General features: G+C 45.4%; 1 protein-coding gene across 4 annotated transcripts in view; it reads right to left on the reverse strand.

Moving 5' to 3' along the window:
• LOC144132309 (BTB/POZ domain-containing protein KCTD3) overlaps positions 1-27,314 on the reverse strand; it is a 175,348-nt gene that overhangs the window by 107,288 nt on the left and 40,746 nt on the right. For all 4 annotated transcript variants that reach the window (XM_077664627.1, XM_077664623.1, XM_077664626.1 and 1 more), the window contains 3 exons: positions 25,229-25,309; positions 10,886-11,047; positions 2,384-2,689 (listed from right to left, as the gene is read on the reverse strand). In XM_077664627.1, coding sequence (XP_077520753.1) covers positions 2,384-2,689; positions 10,886-11,047; positions 25,229-25,235 — 475 coding nt within the window. In that variant the 5' untranslated portion in view covers positions 25,236-25,309. The remainder of the gene's footprint in view (positions 1-2,383; positions 2,690-10,885; positions 11,048-25,228; positions 25,310-27,314) is intronic.

Genomic DNA, 27,314 nt, shown 5'->3' on the forward strand with positions numbered 1-27,314 from the left:
AATTATGGTATGTGGGAAAACTCTGCGAAGGGGAGCTGGGTCGAGTTGTCACTGGCAGGGCGTCTCCTGTTGCATGGTGCATTGTAACCCGAACACCTCTTACATGTGCATAGCTGCAGGTGTGAGGATGATAGCAGGGCCCCGTTGTTAGATAAAAAAATAGCCTGACCACGTAGTTTTGATTTCTCAGCCTCGCCACCAGCCCGTGGCAATGGCGGGTATTGGCAGCGCATTGAACAGCCATCCAAACTGACCTGTGCACCATTTGCAGACATAGGTTAGTGCGTCACAGGTCATTTCTTCTTTTCAGACGCAGTCACGCTGCTCCGAATGCCAATGGGCATTACCTTCGCTTACGTCCGCACTGTTCACTCTTCTGGCATGCTGACACTGTGCACTCATCACAGGCTTTTTGCTGTTAGTGCTATGAGTCCTCCTTCAGTGCATTTTTGAATTTTTTTTCTGGAGGGTGAACATGAGGAGGAGGGGGGCAAATAACTCAACCTTCGGATAACATTAGTTGTGTTATTCATAGATTTTATTTTGTTACTCATTTTCCATAGTACAATTTGCATACTGCTATGCTGTCTAATAAACTAGTATACATTTCTGTGCATGTCATGTTTTCTTTTTGTATGGTGCAAAGTCAGGCTAGGTTTGTTCATTGCAGTTTTGGAGGCTATAAACTATTTAAAAAAAAAGTAAGGACAACATTCGCCCATTTATGATTTTGTGGAATTTTTTTCCATACTGAATTCAATATTCACTTAGACATTCGATAGTCACTCCGGTATACGAAAGCATTTTTTCTCCATATTCTTATCCAAATCGTATTCGAAAATTGCAATATTTGCACACTCCTAGTTAATAGTACTTCTACCAAGCTTTGGGAATCTGTAAACGCGATAAACGCAGCAAGCTGCCGTTGAGCACAGGCAGCATGTAGCATTTGGTGCTGATTTCAGGAGAGATAGCAGAGCTGCGGGCTGGCTTGGCAGGCTGCCAATGCTGCACAGACGCTCATGCCAGCCAGCAGTCATGCCAACAGTCTGCTCGCCGCTATCATCATCACATTTGAGTCTGCCAATGCGCTCTATACATATGAAAGCTGGGCAGCGCCCACTACTACGTATGCGCTCTGCTCAACCGCTCACGCCAGTGGTAAAGTTTTTGGCGGTTTGTCCTCAGGTTCGTTTCGAGCAAGCAATGAAATTTCGTTTCATTGAAAGTGTGGTGAGGTTTCAACCATTATGCCTAAATGATCTTATCATATTTTGTGTCCAGTGCTTTCAGGATGGTAGACCGAAATTCGGAATTCATAGATTCGGATCCCACTGGTGGCATGTGGTTGTTTTTTTCTATTTTATATCAATTAACTTTAGAGAACTACAGACACCTAATTTTATTGCGCATTTTCTTCTGTAAAACAATTATATTAGTTTTCCTAGTGGATCACCAAACATCAACTTGACGTCACAGTCGTCATTCGATCGATAAAACCGAAACCGTGCCAAGAAGATTCAATTATAAATTATTTAGCGGTCATAGACGAATACCGCAAGGTGCTCCATGCATACGAATGTCTTAACGCATTGTTGGAAAAAAGAAAACACACAAGCAAAAATTTGGTGTCCATAGTCATTTAAGCGATAAAATAATTACAGTATTAATTTCCCACTAATTGCCATCAAAAATTTAAAAAAAAGAAGAGGAAAACTCCCCTAAGCTCCTTGGTTTCTGTTGGCTTCCTTCATATGCATGGGTTAACTGCCACTGCTGTAAGCAATCTTATTTATTTATTTATATATTTTTATAAGTACTGCCGACCTTATGCAAGGTCTTGGGCAGGAGTGGGTGGCCATGATCATACAGAATATATACATATGACAAGAAAGTGCACTTCAAGATAACAGATGGTCTCCAGCGTCAAAATTCGGATGGTTCTTTATACAGAGTTCGATTGTGACCGGGAAAAAATGGGTCAAGGGTGTAATACGGGGACACAAGAACAGGCTCAGAGCAGATTACAATGCATTTTGTTTTTTACTCAGGAGTGTGTCTGTGATGCATCAAGAGTGGAGCATTCAACAGTTTGGGCATTCAGTGCGTTCCAGTCACGTGTCGTCCTGGGAAAAAGGAGTTCTTGAGCATGTTGGTTTTACATGTGAAGTCCTTAACCTTTTTGCTGTGGAATCAACGGGTCGTACGCGCATTTGCAGGTTGAATGTATATGTTTTTGTCTATTCGTGTTTTGTCGTTGTACTGCTGTCAAATGAAGCCTGTTAATAAAGTTAGCAATCGTCCTGTGCTCTCAATTCGCCCACGTCTTTGGTTTCTGCACCACAACTACGAACCAACCACCCCAGCCAAAAGTAAAACTCACCCTGGGGCAGCCCAATGCTTGCCCAGCCACTGTCGTCGCGGATGCGCCGGCCGAAGTCGGCAGACGAGTTGCGCGAGTGCTGCTGCCGCAGGTCAAGGGAGGAAGCCCGTGAGTGGCCACGAACACCCCCTGCACGTAGGTCGGACGAGCTGCGTGAAAGCTGGGGTGCGGTGGGCACACCCCCTGCAGCCTGGCGGGCATCCACTGATGGGTTGCGTGAGTGGCTGCACGATGACGGGGGTGGCCGGGAACCGGCTGCCGCCGCTGCTTCAGGCATCACACGAAACACAGAGCCCGGGCGCGCATCTGCATCAGGGAAGTCGAGCATAGCTAAATTGGATCTCCAAGCATGGTTTACGATGCAGGGCTGCAATGACAAACAAGCAGTGTGCCTGTCAGTATGAACAGGACCGTCGTTACACTCATGAGATGACAAAAAATTGCAAAAAGTCAATTTTTAGAAAAACAGTTTTTCATACTAAATGGGCTCCAAACTAAATCTCTGCAAATATCCACACTCAAAACGAACCCAAAGTACAAAAAAGAATGAATATTTTTACAGTTAGGCTAACGAAAAGAGTTCAGCTTAAGTTAAGGACAACGCAGCGAGCCATGGAAAGAAAAATGATAGGTGTAACGTTAAGAGATCGGAAGCAGGCAGAGTGGGTGAGGGAACAAACACGGGTTAATGACATCCTAGTCGAAATCCAGAGAAAGAAATGGGCTTGGGCAGGGCATGTAATGCGAAGGCAAGATAACCGCTGGTCCTTAAGAGTAACGGAGTGGATTCCAAGAGAAAGTAAGCGTAGCAGGGGGCGGCAGAAGGTTAGGTGGGCGGATGAGATTAAGAAGTTTGCAGGCAAAGGGTGGATGCAGCTGGCAAAGGATAGGGTTAATTGGAGAGACATGGGAGAGGCCTTTGCCCTGCAGTGGGTTTAGTAAGGCTGATGATGATGATGATGATGATGATGATGATGATGATGATCAAGAAATTAAGCAACAGTTTCGAAATGACGCTCCACTTCATCTGATTACAATTCTGAAATCGCTCTTCAACCACCACCATTTTGCTTCCATTTTAAAGCTTGTTTCGCACTCTCGTTTGACAGCTTCCAAGATGGCATTAGGGCAATGCAGCCAATGCTACAGCCATTTTCCCATGACAAGACTTCAAGCGACTGAATAAGTGCACACAGACAGACAGTTTTTTCTCTGGTTTGCATAGGAAAACTGAAATAAACTTGGTCTCAATTTATTCGGGAGCAGTAAAACTATGCACACATGCTATTGTTACTGCATTTTACAATATGCTTAAAATTTAATTAGCTTTTTTCTTAAATTACCAGCCAACCTATTTTGCACAATCCATTCAGAGTTTTTGCCAATCTACTCCCACTGAGGCAAGTGTTACACTAGCATCACTAAAGAAAGTGCATCTTGGGTGATGCTCATAACTGAAACAGCGCAAAGGACAGGACACAAGGAAGGAGACACCATGTCACGTCCTTTGCACCGTTTCAAATATGAATGTTAACCAACAAGCCCAATCCGCAACACTTGAGCGATCAGAGAGCAGCAATGGCGCAGAGGTAGAGCATCCACTTCGCATGCAAGAAGACCAGGGTTAGAATCCCGGGGCAATTCTCCATGTGTCGATGGAATTGCATACCCAGGCCTGGGGTGCGGCCTAACCTCGGTAACCACAAGCAAACTGCACTCCCTCACCAGAACAGGATTGGGCCACCCTGGTGTATTACTTGGCCACAACCTTCCACGAACAAACCAATTAACCCTCGGCCCTCAGTCCCCAGCGGCTGCGAAGCAACTGACCAGCAGAGGGTGCTAAGAATTTCTGGCTCTGGACACGCTGCCATTGGAATCTGAACCTGGCAACGTTTAATGCTAGAACCTTATTATTGAACCTTATAGATGAATGCTAGAACCTTATAGATAGATGAAAACTAGGTGTGGGATTCCTCATCAATCATATATAGCTGGCAACATAGAGGAGTTCTATAGTATCTGTATGTGCACATCAGTCACCAACTTGGTATCAATCCACAATTGTTCATTCATCCCGGTGTGAGTCGTCAAACTCTGCACTCCCACCATCGCAACCTGGAACCAATCTTTGCATGTACTAAGAGATTTAAGAATTCTTTTTTTCCATGCACTGTTACCCAGTGAAATGCCCTTTGAAGAGATGTTTTTTTCCGCTGATAATGTAACAGTTTTTGAAGCAAGTATACAAAAAACTCTGGGTTGATTTTTTGTTTTACTGATTGCCGATTACCTACTTTTTCCACCTTTCTACTGTACATCATGTATTTGCACTGCACATTGTTCGTTTTATATTTTGTGATTGCTTGCTGATGGCGGCGCTGAAATGCATTTTTTCTTGTAACCTGTATTGCCCTCCCAGTTTGGTCTTCAATGACTGCAGTATGTTTTAAATAAAAAAATGAAAATATTAACGAGAGGGTGGCAGCTATCATAATTAGGCTCAATAGGCAGTAGGAACCAAAGGTGGTACAGGCCTATGCGCCTACTCTCACCATGACGACCAGATCGTTGAAAGCTTCTATAAAGAAGTGGAATGGGCAATAAACAAAGAAAAATCCCAGTACACTGTACTGATGGCTTACTTCAATGCGAAGGTCGGCAAGAAGCAGGCTGACGACCACACGGTAGGCGACTATGGAATAGGTTCTAGGAATAGCGGGGAGAGTTATTAGTAGAGTTCGCAGATAGAAATAATTTACGCATCATGAATACCTTCTTCCGCAAACGAGAAAACAGGAAGTGGACCTGGAAGAGCCCCAATGGTGAGACTAAAAATGAAATCGACTTCATACTATGCGCTAAACCTGGTATATCATTCAGGATGTGGCCGTACTCAGAAAGGTGCATTGTAGCGACCACAGAATGTTAAGGTCTAGAATTAGCTTAGAATTGAAGAGGGAACGGAAGAAGCTAGTGAAGAGGAAGACCATTAACGAGTTAGCCGTAAGAAGGAAAGCACAGGAGTTTAGGATAGCGCTGCAAAACAGATATTCGGCTTTAACTGAGGAAGACAATCTTGATGTTCATACAATGAACGATAATCTGACATCAATAATTACGGAGTGTGCAGCAGAAGAAGGCGGCAGGATGGTTGGACACGATACCGGCAAGCTATCTCAGGAGACGAAAGATCTGATTAAGAAACGTCAAAGCATGAGGGCGTCTAACCCTGCCGACAGAATATAACTAACAAAGCTATCAAAGTTAATAAATAAGCGCAATGTAGCTGACATAAGGAAGTTTAATACGGAGAGAATCGAGCATGCTCTAAAGAACGGAGGTAGCCTAAAAGCAGTGAAGAGGAAATATAGGCATAGGTAAAAACCAGATGTATGCATTAAGAGAAAAGCAGGGCAATGTCATTAGCAATACGAATAAGATAGTTAATGTAGCTGAAGACTTCTACACAAATCTATACAGTAGCCAATGTAATGAGAACGTTAATGAGAGAGGCAGTAACGCACAGCAATGCATCACCCAGACAGTAACGAAAGAGGAAGTGAAGAAAGCCTTAGGAGCAATGCAAAGGGGAAAAGCAGCTGGTGAGGATCAGGTAACAGCAGATCTGCTCAAGGACGGAGGGGAGATTGTGCTAGTAAACTAGCCACCCTGAATACGCAGTGCCTTATGACCTCGACCGTACTAGAAGCTTGGAAGAACATTACCGTATTTACTCGCACAATGATCGCACTCGCGTAATGATCGCACCTCTGAATTTTGTCCTCAAAATTCTGTTCTTTTTACTCCCCGCATAATGATCGCACTCCTAACTTGGCGCTCTACATTCGGCTTGCTCTGTCAGCCGTATTTTTCTTTTGATGTCCCGCACTGCTACAGCGGCAGCCGCCTGTTGGTTGACCTGCAGTCATACCACAGCAAACACGTTCCCATAATTCTCGTCAAAAATAATATAAAAACTTGCATGGAAATGCAGTTTCTTTCGTTCCTCCATCCCGCCCCGGTGGCTCAGTGGTTAGGGCGCTCGACTACTGATCCTGAGTTCCCGGGTTCAAACCCGACCACGGCGGCTGCGTTTTCATGGAGGCAAAACGCTAAGGCGCCCGTGTGCTGTGGGATGTCAGTGCACGTTAAAGCTCCCCAGGTGGTCAAAATTACTCCGGAGCCCTCCACTATGGCACCTCTTTCTACCTTTCTTCTTTCATTCCCTCTTTATCCCTTCCCTTACAGTGCCCTTCAGGTGTCCAACGATATACGAGACAGATACTGCGCCATTTGCTTTCCCGAAGAAACCAATTACGTATTATTATTATTTCCTTTCTCCATGCTCTATGAAAGCTCGTGTACGCGATTTTGAAAGTCTGCGGAGTGCTTTGGTGATCGTATGTGTGTGTTTCGGTGCCATTTCACCATGGGGCGGTGTGCAAGTTTCACGGCTGCGTTCAAGCTCAAGGCTATTGATTATGTGCTGGAGCACTCCAATCGTGCTGCCGCCAGACATTTAGGCGTCGACGAAATTCAAATACTGTCTTGAAAAATGCAGCGTGAGAAGCTGATGGCTATGAACAAAACTCGCCGGGCTTTCCACAGACCCAAAACAGGCAAGTTTCCTCACGTTGAAGAAGCGGGCGAATATGATTTGACGCCGAGCGGCAAAATCAAAAGACCGTCCGTGGAGGTGCTTTGCTCGTGGATTGTCAAAGCGTGGAGCGGTATCCTCGACCAGGTAGTGGCCAAGAGTTTTAAGAAAACTGGCATATCCAACGCTCTGGATGGAACGGAAGACGACCTTCTTTGGGACCGCGAAGTTGCCCCCAGAGATGATGCTGCCGTTTCCAACACCGAATCATGCAGCAACGACAGTGAGAATTCTGACTCGGAATAAATTTTTGAAATAAGGAAGTAACTACTTATTGACATCCACCCAAGCACAGCCATACGGCTACAAAGGAAAGCTATACAGCTTTCTTAGAAACTTCGTAGTTAAAGAAAAATTCGTCCTGGTCCGGCGTTCGAACCCGGGACCACCGCTTCACCGAACCAGTCGCGGTATTGATAAATTTCGATAACCTTAATGATAAACTTTGATAAACTTAAATTATTGATAAATTTCGAGTTCATGATAAATTTGCTCTCGCCCTACCATAAGTGTGCCGTCCCAGTTAGATCAGTTGGTAGAGCGACTGCTCCGGTGAAGCGGTGGTCCTGGGTTCGAACCCCGGACCAGGACGAATTTTTCTTTAACTACGAAGTTTGAGAAAGCTGTATAGCTTTCCTTTGTAGCCCTATGGCTGCGCTTGGGTGGATGTCAATAAGTAATTACTTATTACAAATCTACTCCACCGCGGGGGATTCCCCTAAACATTTTACCAATAAATTTTTGAATAAGAAAAAATAAAAGGGCAATGTGTAGTTCATGTGATGCCTGTGCAATGTGTGCGTTTATTACAAAGGTAAGCCTTACTCAACTTCTATTTTTGGTTATGATCGCGATAGCTATTGTAAGAAGTCTGACCTGCAACTTGTTTGCATTTTTGATGCTCAAAAATTTTTTGTGGAAAATTTACTCCGCGTAATGATCACACCCCTAAATTTGTGTAAATTTTTTTTAGAAAAAAAGTGTGATCATTCCGTGAGTAAATACAGTAGCTTAATTCATAAGAAAGGAGACGCCAAGGACTTGAAAAATTACAGACCGATCAGCTTACTGTCCTTTGCCTACAAGATATTCACTGAGGTAATCACTAATAGAGTCAGGGCAACCTTAGATTTTAATCAATGGTCAGGCAGGCTTTCGTAAAAGATATTCCACAACAGATCATATTCACACTATCAATCAGGTGATAGAGAAATGCGCAGAATACAACCAACCCCTATATATAGCATTCATTGATTACCAGAAAGCAATTGACTCAGTGCAAACCTGAGCTGTAATACAGGCATTGCGTAATCAGGGCATAGAAGAGCCTGATGTCAAAATACAGGAAGATATATATAGCAACTGCACTGCTACTATAGTCCTCCATAAAGTCAGCAATAAAATTTAAATAAGGAAGGGCATCAGGCAAGGAGACACGATCTCGCCAATGCTATTCACTGCCTGTTTACAGGAGGTATTCCGAGGCCTGAATTAGGAACAGTTGAGGATAAGAGTTAATGGAGAATACCTAAATAATCTGCGATTCGCTGATGACATTGCCTTGCTGAGTCACTCAGGAGGTGAACTGCAAATCATGATCGATGAGTTAGACAGGCAGAGCAGAGCGCTGGGCCTAAAAATTAACATGCAGAAAACCAAGGTAATGTTCAACATTCTAGCAAGGGAACAGCAGTTCACAATTGGTGGCGAGACGTTGGAAGAGGTAAAGGAATACGTCTACTTAGGGCAGGTAGTGACAGCTGATCCGGATCATGAGAGGGAGATAACTAGAAGGATAAGAATGCGGTGCAGCACATATGACAGGTTCTCTCACATCATGAATGGCAGTTTACTGATATTCCTCAAGAGAAGGGTGTACAAGAACTGTATGTTACGGGTACTCACCTACGGGGCAGAAACGTGCAGGCTAACAAAAAGGGTTCAACTTAAGGACAACACAGCGAGCCATGGGAAGAAAAATTATTGGTGTAACGTTAAGAGACCGGAAGCGGGCAAAGTGGGTGAGCGAACAAGTGCGGGTTAATGACATCCTAGTCTAAATCAAGAGGAAGAAATGGGCTTTGGCAGGGCATGCAATACGAAGGCAAGATAACCGCTGGTGCTTAAGGGTAACGGAGTGGATTCCAAGAGAAAGTAAGCGTAGCAGGGGGCGGTACAAAACTAGGGGGCAGACGAGAATAAGAAGTTTGCAGGCATAGGGTGGGCGCAGCTGGCAAAAGACAGGGTTAATTTGAGAGACATGGGAGAGGCCTTTGCCCTGCAGTGGGTGCAGTCAGGCTGATATGATGTATTTCCACTTACTAATGATGTGTGAGACATTAGTAAACATGAATCGCCACACAAAACTTGCCTACGCTCAGTGCTAACTTATAACAGAGTTTATTATTCCATGCAGTTTTGCTTAAAGCACTCGGAAGACGGCTGCAATGTCACAAGTGGGCATCGGATCATACAAACCATACAAGAACTGCAATGTTATAGATCTTTGTTCACTTGATGCCATTCTGGCTTTTGGAGCAATTTAGCATAAGGGTTTGAATGAATTAGATCGGCAAAGCAGTGGTTATGTAGTTTCTGTATGCCTCATTTTTGAAGTCGCAAACATCGTATGGCAACTGAAACGGAAACTGAAACTGCACAGGAAAAAAAATAACGCCCCGCCCATATAGCAGGCTTGATCATAGAGTCACTGTATTGTTTTGAGTCTGTTTTGGCTCCCACTGAGATATTAATTTTCCATGCATGGCTGGAGCACACATTTCAAACTCTTCGTGACAAGCCAGACAGAATGACCCCAAGCAACACGTGATATGAATGCAACAAACTGCCTTGAGATGGATGCCTCCACTTCTGACGCAAGCACCAGAGTGGTTGCAGAGAGGCTCTGCTTTCACGTTAGCTTGTTTTGCAGGCATCCGTGCCTAAAGAAAGCTGAATTGTTTAGAAAACAAGTGTAACTGGGATGTTGAAAGCAGTGTACGGCCACAACATTGACATATGAGGACACAGAAGAATTTGCGTAAAAAATCACCACGGAGAGCGGAATGCCAGCTACCTTCCGGTTTCCCACTCCTCTGTTCTTGCCATGGGAGGCGGCGTTCCATTCTTCTACTACCTGCCAACATGCCACCGCCGCCGACAGTAACAATGCGGAACGCAGGAATGGGCGCCTCATCTGGAGGCTCGTCTGCGGTGAAATCGTGCAAAGCTTCCGTACTGAGCTAACATTTGCTTCGTATTAGGTTTGACGACAATACTTACAAGGGTTGGCCGCGCATGATGCGAAATCAGAATTGTGTGCGGCGAGATCGAGCGAGCAAAAGCTGCTAATGCAGCGTTTCCACAGAAGGGCAGTAGTGGTGCTATCTGTCGTTGCTAGAGGAAAGCGCCACGACTCGAAAAAGGCGAGGTGAGGTGAACGCCACCCTTTGCGGAAGCCTGGCATTGGTGCTTACAGTCCCTTGATCTGGGTGCAGACGATTAAGCGTCTGCATAAGGCACGGCCAAATCAGGTAAATACCGTTGTGAAACATAATACGAGACAAAGTTTCTACAATAACCAAGCTGTGTGCACAGTTTCGCCACAAGTGAGCCTCTAGTTGAGGCAGAAGAATTTTTCAAAGTTGCTATGATAAAGCTGCAGAACACTGTGCAATCTGAACACGTTCCTAAAGTCTAAAAATTTGAAAAATCTTCCTCCCATGTGACAGTAACTCGTGACTGAAGGAGGTACAGCAGAAAGCAGTGCCCACGCTGCGGTAAGGAAGCCAGGCCCTACCAGACTCATTGAGAGGGGTCTGGTGTGCCCTCTGTGTTCTCACCAACTACGCCGGCCATCCCAGGATGACACGAAGGGTCAACCACAAATGGGGGCCTCGATGGACCGAGCTCCGGGCGCCTATCCGATCCCCCGGCAGGTGTCGGCAGGAGCCCCGAAGACGGCAGGCTCCGGGCACCGTTGGAAACCTCGTATGGTGGCACCGCTGCAGTCACATACAAAGGGAGAATGAATAAGAAATTCAACCCTTACAACATTTTCTTTTTATTTTATTGTGATAGCATTTAGGTTGCCATCTCAGAAAAAATTCCCGGCTCCTCTGTCACGAAATTCTATGATCGGTTGAGAGAGGTCACATGACCCAGTGACATCATCACAACCTGCCCCCCGTGGCACGTGGCAACCTCCTGCCCACCGGATTGTGAGCCCACTGCCCCTGTGGCAGGTAGCAGTTAACAATTGGTCAAGAGAGGTAACATGACCTTGTGACATTATCACAACCCGGCAATCAGGGCATGCGTCACCATGGCCACCAGGTTATTAGCTACCTACCATCCGTGGCATGTGGCAATGAAATTAACTCGAATAAATTCAATGCAATTGCCACCTGTCAACTGTGGCGCTGCGCATGAGCCTTACGGGAGCTCATGATGAGCAACCTGAGTCGCACATGCCCCTCCGGTGGCTGTGTTTGAAACAGCCACCTTCCAAGACAGTGCCACATCACTGAACTGCTGCACCGCTGCGCCAAGAGTGGTATGAGGACTCCTCGCCATCTATGAATGCGATTCAGACGGTCATGACGCCATCAACAGCATATGGCCACCAGTGGATCAATCATAGGGCACCTAAAATCTGAAAATCTGAGGACTCCCAAAATTTGAAAGTTAGCCCACTCCCGAAAAATATCAAAGGACCCCAAAATTTTTGAAGTACGCCCACCCCAGAAAATGGATTATGCTGGATTAGTGGGTCAGGTTAGCATAGCCTCATATCCTAATCCAAATGAAGGTACTGGAAGATTCTAGAAGGTGATGACTCATGCATATCATAAGCACAATTTTAGTTTTAATAGGTGGGTTCCGCCATGTTTGTTTTATCCGAGTGCCACCTAGCACCAACATTATTATGAGCCGATAATCTGCAGCCCCAGCTGCAGACAGAGCATTGTGTGATCTCTAGAAGTGCAATCTGCTCGTTTTATTTCTTCCAAGCCTAAAAACTGTGCATGGAGGTTCGCCCCGCATTCGTCCTCGTGTGTGCTCTACGTCATTTGTGCCTGCAACAACCAACCGGGAGCAGGCGACCATGCTTTGACAAAGCGAACGATCAGCGTTGGTGAGTGCCATGCTTTCAGTTCATGTGTGTTGTTTTTTTCACCGGTTGCGTGTAAGGTAAATGTGGCACGGTGTTGCATGTTGGAAAAACAAAAGCAAAACATGTTGAAATGTGCTGAAACAGGGAGAGCGATTCAATATCTACGGTTTCGAGGAGCACAGTTTCTCATGAATGCTCTCGCTCCCTGCTTGGCTATGGCGTGTGTGACAATTTTGACTGTAGAGCTTACGACAGTCACTCTGTTTGGAAACTGAACATCCGGGAGACAACAGCGAGCTATGTGACGAAAACGAATCCACGTCGGATCACTGCAAAGTTTGTTTGCGGTGATAGCACAATGAAATTGAAATCCGATCCTTCTGCTGCTCGCATATGGCTGTTATACTATGAGTGATACAAGCCAGTTCACTGAAAGCAAATATGCATTCTTGCCTACTCCACTCCCACCAGTACTCACTGATCCACAAATACCGAAAAATATCTAATTACAAGGACTGATAGGTTGATACATTAATGCAATGCTATTACCACCTACTGGGAGGCCGAATTGCCGTGCCTGTGTTGAGAATTCCAATTTCAGTTGAGTAGGGGCAGTGCTGAAGTCGTAATGTTTGTTGCATGTCTGGCATGATCATGCATTGTTTAATCGAGTGGACCTATTTACCATGTGTTCGATGTGCTTTCAGTCAAATGCTTTATTACAATGCATGTCAGAGTTTGTCCTGCGTACACCATGTGTTTTTTCTTCTTTGGCTGCCATCGCTACATCTTTGCTCACTTTGCACTTAGGTAGAAAGTTTGCGTCGCCACTTCCATTCATGCTGCTGCTGATGATGATGATTCTATTTATGCAATGCTGTGCAAATGCGATTAATATTTTCATACGAATGGCATGTTTTCTTTTTTTTAAGGTGATGACACCTACATGCTACCAATGTTTGTGAACATATGGGGTGGCAAAACAAGGCTGTAGCTAAATTTGTGAAGTCCCTACATCGTGTGCTACTAATTCAAACAGCTTTTCCCGAACCATCCAAAAGTCCAGATACTAAAATTATGTACGCAGTAATTGGTAGGTCAGGTGCTGTGCTTTGCTCCGCACCAGAGACTAAGCATGCACAGACAGTGGGTTTCTTTCTATCTGCATTTCATTCACAAAGTGCGCTGAACATATGCATAAGCATGTAGTTAGCCCAACTGCTTTCTGTTCACCAAAGATGTCCTGTGTCGATGTATGTCGGGGCTGGCAGGAAAGTGGTGAAGAAATACAGTGTAATCCACTTATAACAATACCAGATATAATGATGTATTCTTTATAACGATCAAATTTTTTTGATTTATCAATTCTCTCAATTACCCTGCTTAAAAATAAACCATACATAATGGTACAATTATCAGCAAAATAACAGATACAACGATACGATTCTGGCCACCCGGAAGGTGTTTACGAGCATAATTTGTCTGTAAGTTTAATAAGAAATAAAATATTTTGAACCGAATAATGTAAGAACTCCGAAAATGGGCTGGTGTGGGCTAAATCCGTCAGGGAGTGTTGCTTACAATGTTGGAAATCAAGAGCTATCGTCACAATTGCTAAAGAGAGGAGCTTGCTTGGCCGTCGCCGCGCAATGCTGTCTCGCACAAATGTAGTTTCTGCCAGTTTACATTTTCCTGAACTGGGTAAAAAGCGACACCGGCTAAGCGCAAGGTGATATCTCTGAACCCCCACTCCTCACTTTTGTCGGTGAGATGGTTGAGAATTTACCTTTTTTTTTAAGTGTTAGCTTTTCTTGGGGCTTTCCCCCATTTTGTGCTGTCCTCAGTTAGACCTTGGTAGCGCACCAAGATGCTGTGGGCCCACAACATCACTGTGAGTTTATCTTTCGATGGGTGCTCAAGGGGCGGTGGTGGCTCAATTGGCAAACTTTGCAGAGCACCAAGATGCTGTGGGCCCATAACATCACTGTGTGTTTATCTTTTGGTGGGTGCTCCAGGGGTGGTGTTGGCTTACTTGGCAAACTTTGCAGAGCACCAAGATGCTGTGGGCCCATAACATCACTGTGTATTTATCTTTTGGTGGGTGCTCCAGGGGCGGTGGTGGCTCACTTGGCAAACTTTGCAGAGCACCAAGATGCTGTGGGCCCATAACATCACTGTGTGTTTATATTTTGAAGGGCACTCCAGGGGCGGTGGTGGCTCACTTGGAAAACTTTGCAGAGCACCAAGATGTTGTGGGCCCATAACATCACTGTGTGTTTATCTTTTGGTGGGTGCTCCAGGGGCGGTGGTGGCTCACTTGGAAAACTTTGCAGAGCACCAAGATGCTGTGGGCCCATAACATCACTGTGTGCTTATCTTTTGATGGGTGCTCCAGGGGCGGTGGTGGCTCATTTGGAAAACTTTGCAGAGCACCAAGATGCTGTGGGCCCATAACATCACTGTGTGTTTATCTTTCGATGGGTGCTCAAGGGGCGGTGGTGGCTCACTTGGCAAACTTTGCAGAGCACCAAGATGCTGTGGGCCCATAACATCACTGTGTGTTTATCTTTTGGTGGGTGCTCCAGGGGCGGTGGTGGCTCACTTGGCAAACTTTGCAGAGCACCAAGATGCTGTGGGCCCATTACATCACTGTGTGTTTATCTTTTGATGGGTGCTCCAGGGGCGGTGGTGGCTCACTTGGCAAACTTTGCAGAGCACCAAGATGCTGTGGGCACATAACATCACTGTGTGTTCATCTTTTGGTGGGTGCTCCAGGGGCGGTGGTGGCTCACTTGGCAAACTTTGCAGAGCACCAAGATGCTTTTGTTATACAGACACAAGCGCGCATCTGACCGGTGGCTAAGCAGCTGGACGTTGCTCAGCATGTCGGATTAACAGCCCAGGGGAGGATGGCAACAGTGGGGCGTCATATAGCACACGTGTTTGAGAGTATTTCTCCCTCTCCTGCCTGCTCCTCACAAAATTTCATTTCATTTGATGCGATAAGGGCAATGGAACCAGTGGCAACCAGTTTTAATGGGAAAATCTCAAGAAGAACATTAGACACTCATAGTAGACATCACGGCAAGCAACTTAAAAGGAGATGCGTGTCAAAAAAGCGAGTTTTTCGCAGAATTTTTCAGTTTTGGGTTTTTGACTCTAAAATTGTCGTTGGGCATTCAGCTACAATTCCCCAAAAAATCAAGGCGAAATTCAAATGCGAAGTTAGTAAAAGATCTATTTTATTGAGCCACGGTGGCATGAGAAACTGCAACATTCCACGCACATCATCAACTTTCGAGCGTCTGCCTCCCAAGAATGTGGCACCGCCCGCCATTGCCGTTTGCTAGGAGAGGTAGAGTAAGCCTTCTTCTCGCAGACAGCACCTTCTGGAGCTTCGTAGTTTGGCTATAAATAATAAAAAAACATGTTCTTTTTGGCGCCTATTGCGAGCGTTTCTACTGGGCCTTTAACTCTTTCGGGACCGCCCAAAAGAAGGCAATTTTGATACGTGCTTGAAAAATATTTTTTATTCAATATAATTTTTGCACTATCTTGTTGAAACGCATCAAAACGAAGCTAAGTGATTGGTCTTTTATTGTAAAAAAAGTAAAATGACTGAACAGTATACATAAAAAAAAAAAATCTCAAAATACAAATTTTCTCTTCAATAAACAAAAAAAAGTTGGAAATTTTTCAATATGAAAGTAAAATGCAGCACTAAAAAAATTCCAGAATATACAAAATGTGGTACAATACCTCTATGATAACTTTGAGGTAAAAGAACTTTGCAAGCTTATGTACATTTTTTGTGTGCGTGATTTCTCACACCACTGTCTCACAACTCACTTCTGTGCACGCTCTCTGTGCCACTCGAGGAAGCAGTTCCGCGAAGCATTGAAGCACAAATGTGCGTTGCAGTCACTGCAGAAAACAGTAGTTTTCACTTCATCTTTTGTTTTCTGATAGCACAGCTTGCAATTTTTACGTCTCTCCACTTTTACGGGCTTGTGAAGTGGGGGCTTTGCGGGTGGTGGTGGAGGAGCACGAGCTTGCTTGGCTCCTTCAAGTTGAAGAAGCTGTTGCAACAGTTCCTCCCTAAAAGCTAAATGGTCAAAGGAAGCATTTCTGGCCAGCTCAGGGACTTCTGGATGTAATTTGCGGTATTCTTGGAATAGTATGAAACTATTCACGCATGCAATGTCTATACAGTGGAAGAAGAGAGTCTTCCACCAGCAGACGCTACGCATCAGTACATTGTAATAGCCAATCATCTGATCTGATTTATCCACTCCAAGCATTCCAGAATTGTAATCATGAATTAGCAAAGGTTTTGGGATCGAAATTTGGGTCCAGGTACTTCCACTTCTTTGTCTTCTTTTTGCGGTGACTGTCTCGTTGGCTGTGTGCATCGTGCTCATCATGTTCACTACACGTCGGTCTTTCCATTGCAGATAGAGAATTTCTTGGTCGCGCAGCCATCTAATTTCACCTCGTTGAGCTTTCTTTTCCCAGCGTGCATCTTTCAGTTCAGCAGGGAATCCCCGGCGGTCTTTTCGTGTTGTTCCGCAAGCGAATGTTTTCCGGTCGAGGAGGTGACTGAACAGGTGTGTGGAAGTGTAAAAGTTATCCATAAAAATTTTGTAGCCCTGATCAAAGTATTCTTCACACAGCTGGCAAACTACATCAAAAGCCAACCCGTGGGGCCCTGGCTGGTTGCGCTTGCCTGTGTATACAGCCAGCTGCACTGTATACCCAGTTTCCGGGTCTGCAAGAAACCACAGCTTGTAGCCCCATTTCGTTGCTTCATCTTTCATATACTGCCGTATCCCTGACCTCCCTTTAGATTTCACCATGCGCTCATCCACAGAGAGGTCTCGATGAGGCTGAAAGAGCTTTGCCGACACTTTGTTTATGTGTTGCAGAAGCCACCACACGAAGCGAAGCTTTCCTTTTGACATCTCGGTGACATTGTCCAAGTCAGCGACATGTAGCATCGCAAGAAGTGCGATAAAGCGACGCCGCGGCATAATTCGTGGTGGCAGCAGACCACTGTAGATGCTTCCTACGTTCCAGTACAGCTTGATGCGTGGTGCTTTCAAGATACCCATATAGATTATGAGGCCAATGAACTTTATCATTTCACTCGTAGTGACATCTTCCCAGGACCCATCGGGACGGGCATGAGTGGGTTTCTCCAAGATCTTCATCCAAGCATATTTGTTGGTGTTATCACAAATAGTTTGGATTACTTCCGCCGAGAAAAAAAAGGAAAAAGAAGTCGAGGGCGGTCAGGAATCTCTTTGTGGTGCTCCGGAGTGCCACACCCACATCCTCGGTCAGATGCACACCAGGTTCCCGTCTGGGAGAAAACTGAATACGCTTCTGTCGCGGGGGCAGGACGTCGTTCCCATAGCTTGTGGAAACCCTACCAGACACAGAAAAATAACGAGAACATATAGAAATCCTGCGTAAATACTCAAGAGCGAGCGGAAAGTGAAACTACAGACTCACCTACGGACACTAGCTGACGATCCAGGTGATCGCGATGCTGGATCACTCTCTGAACTGAAATCAGAGCTTGAGAAATCATCTTGTGACTCCTCGCTACTCGTTGAATCAGTCGAAGCAGCTGAATCATGTGACAGAGGCTTCTTTCCTCACGCGGCCTGACGCGACGTCGACGCCATGCTTGTCAATCTCGGCCGCCGTCGCGCCCAAGATTAAAATCTCTCCTACGTCGCCGCCTGCCGCGAGAGAGGCGAACTACGTAAAAACGAAAACTACAGATGTGCAACGTCCCCACTAGATGGCGATACGTGTTCCAGCGCGAGAATTTCACGCTTGAGTGTGCGGGAAATTTGATCGTGCATTTTTGCACGATATCCGGACTGCGGTCCTGAAAGAGTTAAATAACATGGTGCTTTAGTATAGCTACCATTGGCCGAGACCGATGCAAAACTGTGGCGAAGCCCACCTTCTGCTACCACCTGCTTTCGCATTGTACATCGTCTACATCGATCTCTCCGGCATTTGTTTTTTGAATCAGTTCGAAATGAACGATGACACGAAGAAGTGCGCTTTCCAAGCTCGGAAATGTCACACAAAGAAAGAGTACCGAGGACGCCGTCGCAAGCCTTGACAGAAAACGACCGCGGAAGGTAACCACTCGATGCCAGCTAGCCCTAACCAGGGCGATGGAACTTCGTGAGCGCATCAGAGGTGAAGATTGGACTGTTTGACAGTGACACAGCTGTGAGCAGTCGTCATTCCACAAGTGCCGCAATGTGTGACATCAGCGCGCTTATGTTACTGGTAAGCGGGGCTGCTTGCCCAACATGCCACACTTATAACCTTGCGGTATGCGAACCGGCCGAAAAACATAAGAGCCTTTCGCCGTTTCTCGAACTCCACTGCGGAAATAGCGAGTGCCCTGCATCGATACTTTCTTATACATACACCTCGAGCCGTACTGTGCCTGGTGGACTCGCGGAAGGCGCCAGCGGAAGCCGGAGCTTTCAGAGCGGGAGCTCCCGCAACAGCTTCGCCGTGAACATCAAGGTGGCTGTGGCTGCACGCACGATGGTATAATATGGGACACAGTAACTTTCAACAAGTTCTCGAGGAGCTTTGTGTGCTGCCACCGGAAGAGCTTGTTGCGCTAGGAACCTCCCATGACCAGAGAAGAATGAAGATGATGTCGGTCCGCCAAACAGCCGAAGCCCGAGCACATCGCCGTAACATGGCACAGAGAGCTCGTCTGACAGACTCGATTCGCGAAGATCGTGAGGGCCCAATGTATGGGGCAGAATTCTAATAAACATAGCTGCATTTGAGACTCATTTTTGTATTTTGTCAAGAAATTTCATGTGCTTGCGTCATGTTTTTCAAGAATACAGATGTCTGAAACTTTCAAATGCGTTTTTCTCCAGTTGAAATTTCCAGCATTTTTTACGTTTTGTGCAACAAACTTCAACTACTTGCAGTAGTTAAATTTGCATTAAATTTTCATACAGCCTCTTCAAAGCCTGTAGAATTTTGTTATCTATCTCATTATAAAACATCTCTTCAACTTTTTTGAAAAAAATTCAGAATGTTGGCACATGGTGCCCAAAATATACACTTTGGTGTTCCTAAATTTTTTTTTACAATTATAGGATAAAATGAATAAATTTGAAGTAGATTTCAACACACTACATTACCAAAGCAATACTATGAGCTATTGCAAGCTTCTCTACACATACATTTCATTATCAAAAAAGTGTGCACAAAAGGTCGTATATTGCGCTTTTGTGGACCCTTTTACACAAAAACTATGCAAGCGACATAAAAACTAAGACCATATTTGGAATCTGCATTAACCCAAGTTTCATAATCAGAGGAGCATCTCACCTTAAATGCTATCGCATTTTCTCCTTTAAAAATGTGGTTAAGAAGTCCCCCAAATTTTTCTTCTTTTTTTTTCTCACATTTAGGAATATATACGCAGAAATGCTATTCTCTCTAGTTTTGTGTTTCTACAGACAACATTGTTGTTTTTAGGCCTTCATTTTATCCACGTGTTGTTCCAATGTGCTTCTCCTTTTCGTCGTATCTATTTTACCCCATTGTTTATCTGTCAGTTTTTCTGCAACATGGGCCAATCCCTTCAACACTGCCCCTCAGCAATGAGGGTACTTGAATTAACCCATATATGCTTAGCGTCCAATATGCAGGACGCGACTTTTTTGCGCAATAAATATAAACGTTTATTGTGTAAAAGCATGCAACCACGCATGCAGGTTCAAAACTGTGTAAACTATTCCTGTGCAAAAATTATGCAGTGTGCATTTAGTTTTGTGCGTTGAGTGTGTGCAGAAAAATTAGTCAGACTTCTCTGAATGCTATTTTTGAATTCATCAAGAAAAACAAATAATTTTTGCATGTTGTCATGAGGAAACCCCGTGCGTGATGAGAAATATGGTTTTAAAGTAGATGTCAAATTGCATTGTAGGGGTGAGTTGAAGGGTCAAGTCAGCGAGCGGAGGATGTTATTTGAAATGTGGAGCGACGATGGCACTACTCCCAGATATTCCCGTCCTGGACTAGAATAGAGGACTAAGAAGACTAGAGTCCTCTAGCGTAGACTAGAGGACAGCCGGTCGCCTGGGGAAGACACCAACGAGGTGATATTGATCTGGACTGGCATCATGGCGAGGACGCAGGGTGGACGTTGGCGGTTGGTCAGGTAATGGCCAATGTCACGGGGTCGTTCACCATAGCGTGGCCAGAGTGCGTCTGGTGAAAACCCTGAATCCAACGATACGGGCAGTGGCGCAGCATGCGGCCGGCTTCACCATAATGGTAGCACTAGGCCAGGTTGTTTGACGTACGCCACACATGTGGGTGGTCATGGGTTAGGGAAAGCAGGTGAAGTCTGAAATTGTTGACACAGTGTCGGAGGAGTCAGGCAGAAAAACACTGGTGGTGCTTTTGCAGAGTTGCATAGCAATTCAATGCACATCATGGCATACGGCTCAGGCGGCAGCTGGGAAGAGGGCAGCACCGCTTGACGTCCCTTGTGACGAATGACATCCGAAATGACTCCGACACTCAGCTGTTGCTCGATAGGGTGAAGCTTCTGCAGCTATTCGTGAATGATGCTCCGGATAAGCTCACTGAGAGCCTCACTTTTGGTGCCGTGCACTAGAATGCGGATATAAACAACAGTTATATGCGCCAGACGGCCATAATGTGCGAACCCTGCTGGAGGACATGCTCCATGCTTGTCGCTTCCCGAGCAAAATCGACTACAGTGCTGGTAGGATCGTGCATAGGTCCGACGAACAACTGTTCTTTGACCCCTTGCATAAGGTGACGCGACTCCTTCGCTTCAGACATGGTACGATCTGTGCGGTTGAAGAGCCGCATCATGTCTTCTATGAACACGGCAATGGTGATGGTGTGGCAAGCACTCGAACCATGATTCATGCTTCATCTCGCACATGCCATTAGCACCATGAAAGATATACCAAGTGTTTCCGGGAAGACCAAGTAATTTTTAAAAATGGACGTTTTGAGGTATCAAGGTGGCTCCTCCAGTACAATAACACTTGCGTTTGCGGACATCAGAAAACAAGTGAATAATGCTAACTAGTTAGCTGCTTAACTAATTTATGATAATTAACCTTTTCTAAAGCATACGATCATGCAGCATATTGCTGACTAAATATCTAAGCTTTCTGTGCTCAAATTAGATTAACTCTGTGATGGGTCCGTAACTTTCTTTCTGCTCACTAGCAGTTCACCGTTGTTAATAATTACCGCATATGCATGATTGTAAGTCGACTCGAATGTAAGTCGACCCCCCCATCACATTTCCGGAAAAAAAAAATTCCAGGTTGTCTAAGCTTAGCCTTTAATAGTTGAATGCGATAGCATTATCCAGCGGCCGCTGCTTATCGACAGCCGCTATTGGCTGCCGCACGCGGGTGTCCCATGGGCACATTCCAAAATGAAAATGTATCACTGGACTACTCGTCCACACTTTCACCATCGTCCATACTAGCACTGCCATCGTGATCGCTGCTGCGGTGCCACAGCACGTCGTTCTAACGTCGTCCTGCAGCGAAATCCCACACTTCACAAACAGCCACATCACTCCATCGCGTGGAACAGAAAATTTTGCCTCGCAGCAGCTGCCACACCTGTATCACCCGTTGCGAACGTCGAACTTGCGGCCCGGCGCGCAGTTATTCGTTTTTTCGGGGGTAAAAAAATGACAGCCACCTTGAATGTAGCCGTGAACGCGCGTTGGTCGCCTACCGGACCTGGAGCACAAATGACGACTGACGAAGCACTACATTAAAAACTTGTGAAGCGCAGCCGGCAGCAGTCAACTGCGTCAGAGCCAAAGAGGTACTACGCGTGAGCGGCGTCAGCTCTTCCGTCGGCTACCGACACTTTCCGGTGCCACTGCCATTCCGAGAGGCAGTGCCGCCGCAATTGGAACAGCGACCCTTCCAACAACTGTCGATGCTCCTTTCAGCACCCAGTGCGCAGTGGAAAGTAAAAAAAAAATCAAGGAGGATGCCTATTAACAGTAGAACTCGAATGCGTTATCGGGCTGCCGCCACTTATTAGCAGCCATAATCTGCAGCCACCTGTGCGGTGGGGAGCCGCCTGTACAGTGGGGGAGGAGGAGGGGGTATGTGCAGGTTTGCTGCTTATCAACAGCCGCCATTGGCCGCCACGCGTGGGGAGGAGATGCGGTTCTGCGCGTTGATATAGCAGCTGCTCAAGGCCAGCACCAAAAGCGATACGATGGAGCCGCGCAGCAAAAATGAAGCCATGGTGCAGCATCCTTGATATCTATTTTGTCTCGCCTTTATTTATGTGTCATTCTTTGGCTTCAATTGCAAGTCGACCGTCCCCCGTTTCAGATTTTCAAATTTTGAAAAATAGGTCGACTTACATATGTGCAAATATGGTATTCGTCTCCTCTCTCCGACATCATATTAGGCGTGCCTCAAGGAAGTGTTCTCAGTCTATTACTCTTCTTAATTTACATTAATGACCTGCCAATAAACATCTCATCTTGTTTACATAAATTTGTTAGTGACCGCATTACTTACTGATCAATAAAAAGTAATGATATCACCTTTCACTCCAACGGGACCTCAATCGCATTAACAAGTGGTGTAAAGCGTGGCTAATGACTCTGAACCGTTCTAAATGTAACAATTTCTTTCACCCTAAAATCAAGTAATTTGCACTTTCCCTCCCACATTAATAAAGATACAATGGCTCAAACTACACAGTACAAGTGTCTAGGCATCCACTACGCACCAATTGTTTCATGGGTTGAGCATATTGTCACGGACTAGAAGACGACAAAGAGGACAAGAATGCTCGTGCCAGGCCGTCCGCCATTAAATCATGCCATAGCCATCTATCAAGCCGAACTGTAATTATCGGCTTGCCATCACGTAACATTTGGTGTGAGATGCAAGGTATCATTGCCATCTTGGTCCCGGAACTTCGCTGTCCTGAGTCTGTCGTGGTCATCGGCCGTGTGTACCCGGTCCGTGCTGCCCAGCTGTGCCCCAGCCCGCCAGACCAGAACCGACCTCAACGCTCACCCCAGCCCTGTCCCCCACCTCAACCAGAAGAGGCAATGAATTGACGACACTTTTGCAACTGAACCCTACAGACCTGAGAAGACAAGTAAGAACACCGTCCGCATGGGCCTCAGTCGTGGGCTCCACATGACCTGTGGCCCGGAAGCTTTGTGGGCCAGGGCTCATCCGATCATCCTCTCATCCAACATGGCGGCAAGCTCTTCCTCTTCTCTTCTCTGTTCATCCCTTCTGCCACGCCCATCGTCACACCCTGCGTTTCATCGTCACTGCCAATCTTCTAGTTCGTGCGATCGAGGTGATCATTGTGGCCAATCTTCTAGTTCGTGCGATCGAGGTGATCATTGTGGCCAATCTTCTAGTTCATGTGATCGAGGTGATCATTGTGGCCCCGGGTCATGTCACGGTCTGGATGACAACGAAGTGAGCAGTGGCGCGGGCGGGAGCGCTCGTGCTAGGCCATCCGTTATTAAATCATGTTGTAGCCATATGTTGTCATGTTGTACTGTATTCATTGGCTTGCCGTCACTTAACAATATAACCACCATTTCTGCTAATGCTTCCAGGTAAGTAGGATTCCTTTGCCACAACCTGCAAAGCACTACCCCTCACAAGCGTAAACAAGCCTACATAACATTTGTCAGACCGCAGCTAGAGTACACTTCATCCATCTGGTCACCTCATCAGAAATACGTAATTGACAAGTTTGAAGCTATCCAGAACAGGACTTGTCATTTCATTTCACAAAATTATAGTTACCTGTCCAGCATAACACAAGTAAAGATGGAACTTTCACTTCATCTGTTGAAAATTCATTGAAACATTGCCTTATTATCTCTCTTTCATAAATACGCCCGCTGCTGATTCACCACTTGCACAACTACAATGTCCCTCTTACTACAGCTACACCCGCATTTATGGCAGTACACATGCTTTTAACTTCTCATCACTCCCACCGCCATCCGCCTTTGGAACAATTTCCAGGATTGCATCGCCTAGTTTTATTCCACGATGCATAGTTGTCCTGTACTTCACATAACTTCTTATAAATAACGGTGTCCTGTTAGCTGAGCTGACTTGTTTTTGGTCCGTTTTGCTGCCCTTTTCATATGCTTTTGATTTTAAACATTTCTTTACATAAAATTTTTTATTTCACCCCCATAACACAATGCCTCTTTTGAGGCCTTTAAGGTATCTGTAAGTAAATAAACTATTACAGTTAGGCACCTGGTTGCAATTAGAGATTTGTAGCCGGTTGCTAGTAATAGCCATTTTAGTTTTTAGATTTGCAAAAGCACAATTACCTTCGGCGCTGTGGCCCAACAAATTTTGGCTAACATCATGCCAAGATACATGTGCCTTCGAAAAGCATGCAGGCAATGCAACCCCTCCAGTGGATATAACTAGCTGGAATAGCAAATTTTGTCAAGCCATAGTGCCAAGGGTAATCAAGGTTTCAAAATTCTAAAAACTGTAACGCTGTCATTAACGACCGGCTACAAATCTCCAAATGCAACCAAGAGCCTAAATCTATAGCTAAAAAGTTAGTTATTAGAAACTAGTTAACCAGCCCACTAATTAAGACGATTTATTAGTTTTCTGGTGTCCGCCAGCACTGGTAATACCATAAAAATTGACAGAACTACTATTATGTCATTTTACCGTACAAACTGAACCGTCGCTGACAGTGGTGTCATCAGTATCCCTGGCTGCCTCCAGCGTCAGCCTTTTTTTTTTTTTTTTTCAAACGATGTTTATTGCCTCAGGGCATAAAGGTCAGCCTTGTTTGCAAATGTGGTGTAGGTCTATAGCACTATTTTTCTATCCACTGCACAGTGCTGAACCATTTTTAGCTCTTGCCTTCATGTGTATGTATATGTTGTATGTGCATCCCATTGAGCAATACCATCCCTAACCACGTGTCAAGAGAAGAGGCAAGACAACAGACTCACTGGCCATGGGCAGGTAGCCATGGAAGAGGACGTCGCCACACGACGACTGGTGCAGGTCCTCACACAGGATGAGCCGCTTCACTGCAAGTCAAGATAGTCGGGGGCATCAGGAGCCTGCCACGGAGGTTCAAAAAGAGTGGCGCAAAAGCAAAAAAAAAAAAAAAGAATCTTCATATCTTCACTCCATGCACAACATGACACATACACACTTTTATTGCGTTTTTACTTGTCTTTGTGGTTTAATTTTTTTTCCTAGCTTGAACTTGTATTCTTAGTTTGTACTTTGCAACTGTAAAGCAAAACCTCATTGATACATTCCCGGTTCATATGATTTCCAGGTTCACACACTGAAAATCATGGATATTAAAAATATCCCATAGAGTTATACTATTTGGATGGGTTAATGCCCACATATGTAGATGCGGCCACCCTCGACTTAACATTTACAGACTGCTGAGAGTCCTACCACAAGGCCTACTTAGGGCAGGTAGTGACAGCTGATCCTGATCATGAGAGGGAGATAACTAGAAGGATAAGAATGGGGTGGAGCGCATATGGCAAATTCTCGCAGATCATGAGTGGCAGTTTACCAATTTCCCTCAAGAGGAAAGTGTACAACAGCATGATCTTACCGGTACTCACCTACGGGGCAGAAACGTGGAGGCTAACGAAAAGAGTTCAGCTTAAGTTAAGGACAACGCAGCGAGCCATGGAAAGAAAAATGATAGGTGTAACGTTAAGAGATCGGAAGCGGGCAGAGTGGGTGAGGGAACAAACATGGGTTAATGACATCCTAGTCGAAATCAAGAGAAAGAAATGGGCTTGGGCAGGGCATGTAATGCGAAGGCAGGATAACCGCTGGTCTTTAAGGGTAACGGAGTGGGTTCCAAGAGAAAGTAAGCGTAGCAGGGGGCGGCAGAACGTTAGGTGGGCGGATGAGATTAAGAAGTTTGCAGGCAAAGGGTGGATGCAGCTGGCAAAGGATAGGGTTAATTGGAGAGACATGGGAGAGGCCTTTGCCCTGCAGTGGGTGTAGTAAGGCTGATGATGATGAGAGTCCTCATACCACTGCTGGTGCAGTAGTGCAGCAGTTAAGCGATGCCTCAGCAGGTGGCTGTTTCAAGCACAGCCACCAGTGGGGCTTGCAAGACTCAGGTTACTCTTGCCGAGCAATCTCTTGCGACCAATCGTTAATTGAACTGCCATCTGCCATGGTGGGCAGCTTGCTCACAATCTAGTGGGTAGGTTGTGATGACGTCACAAGGCTACGTGACCTAGGTGGCCTACCTGCCACCAAGGTGGGCCTTGCTTCTGTGGGGATTTTTTGGGGGATTTTTCACTGCCAACCTTTCTCTGACACGGGACCCTTAACCCAGTCACATTAAAAACAAAGACAAGAGTGGCTTCAAGTAGCCTTTTTCATGCGGCATGGCTTATGCTGCCCATACCAGGTGATGCATATGCATACCGCTCCAACAGAATAAGCACGCACTTTCAGAAACAACGTATTCTCACTAGGTCACTCATGCCAAATCATGCAGGTGCCGGGTATTCTTTGGAAGCGCAAAAGTTCTGTGGCACCACAGGGATAAGGCTCCTAAAGAGTTTAAAGGGAACACTTTTTATATCAGAAAAAAACCCATATGTGCAAGCCAACCTTCGATTTCTCTTTGTGATAAGTAGGATTCTCAGCCCATTTCTTGCAAGTTAGCACCTGCACAATGCTCCTATGTGTAATCTGCATCTGCGGTTGTGCCACCCTATTAAGGGTGAATGCGGCTTTCAGCAAAATTTTTTACTTCTGATATATTCCCGTGCAATTTTTTTTAGCATATTAGTATTTTATGACCACGCCATGAAATTACACTTTTATAACTCCAGAAAATTGTTTTGTACCATATATTTTTCCTCTAAATTTTTTTAAAGGAATGGAGAATTAAGAACACATTGCAGAAGGCTCATTTAACATTCAGTGCATTCAGGGCCAAAATAATGCAAAGAACGCTCTGGCATTTGAACTTTTGTTACATGCTCTGCAGAGAAAAAATGAAAGTTTACCAGGATTACACGCGAACACAACAGTGGC

This window comes from Amblyomma americanum, chromosome 5 (genome assembly GCF_052857255.1).
Source record: "Amblyomma americanum isolate KBUSLIRL-KWMA chromosome 5, ASM5285725v1, whole genome shotgun sequence".
Taxonomy (NCBI): Eukaryota; Metazoa; Arthropoda; class Arachnida; order Ixodida; family Ixodidae; genus Amblyomma; species Amblyomma americanum.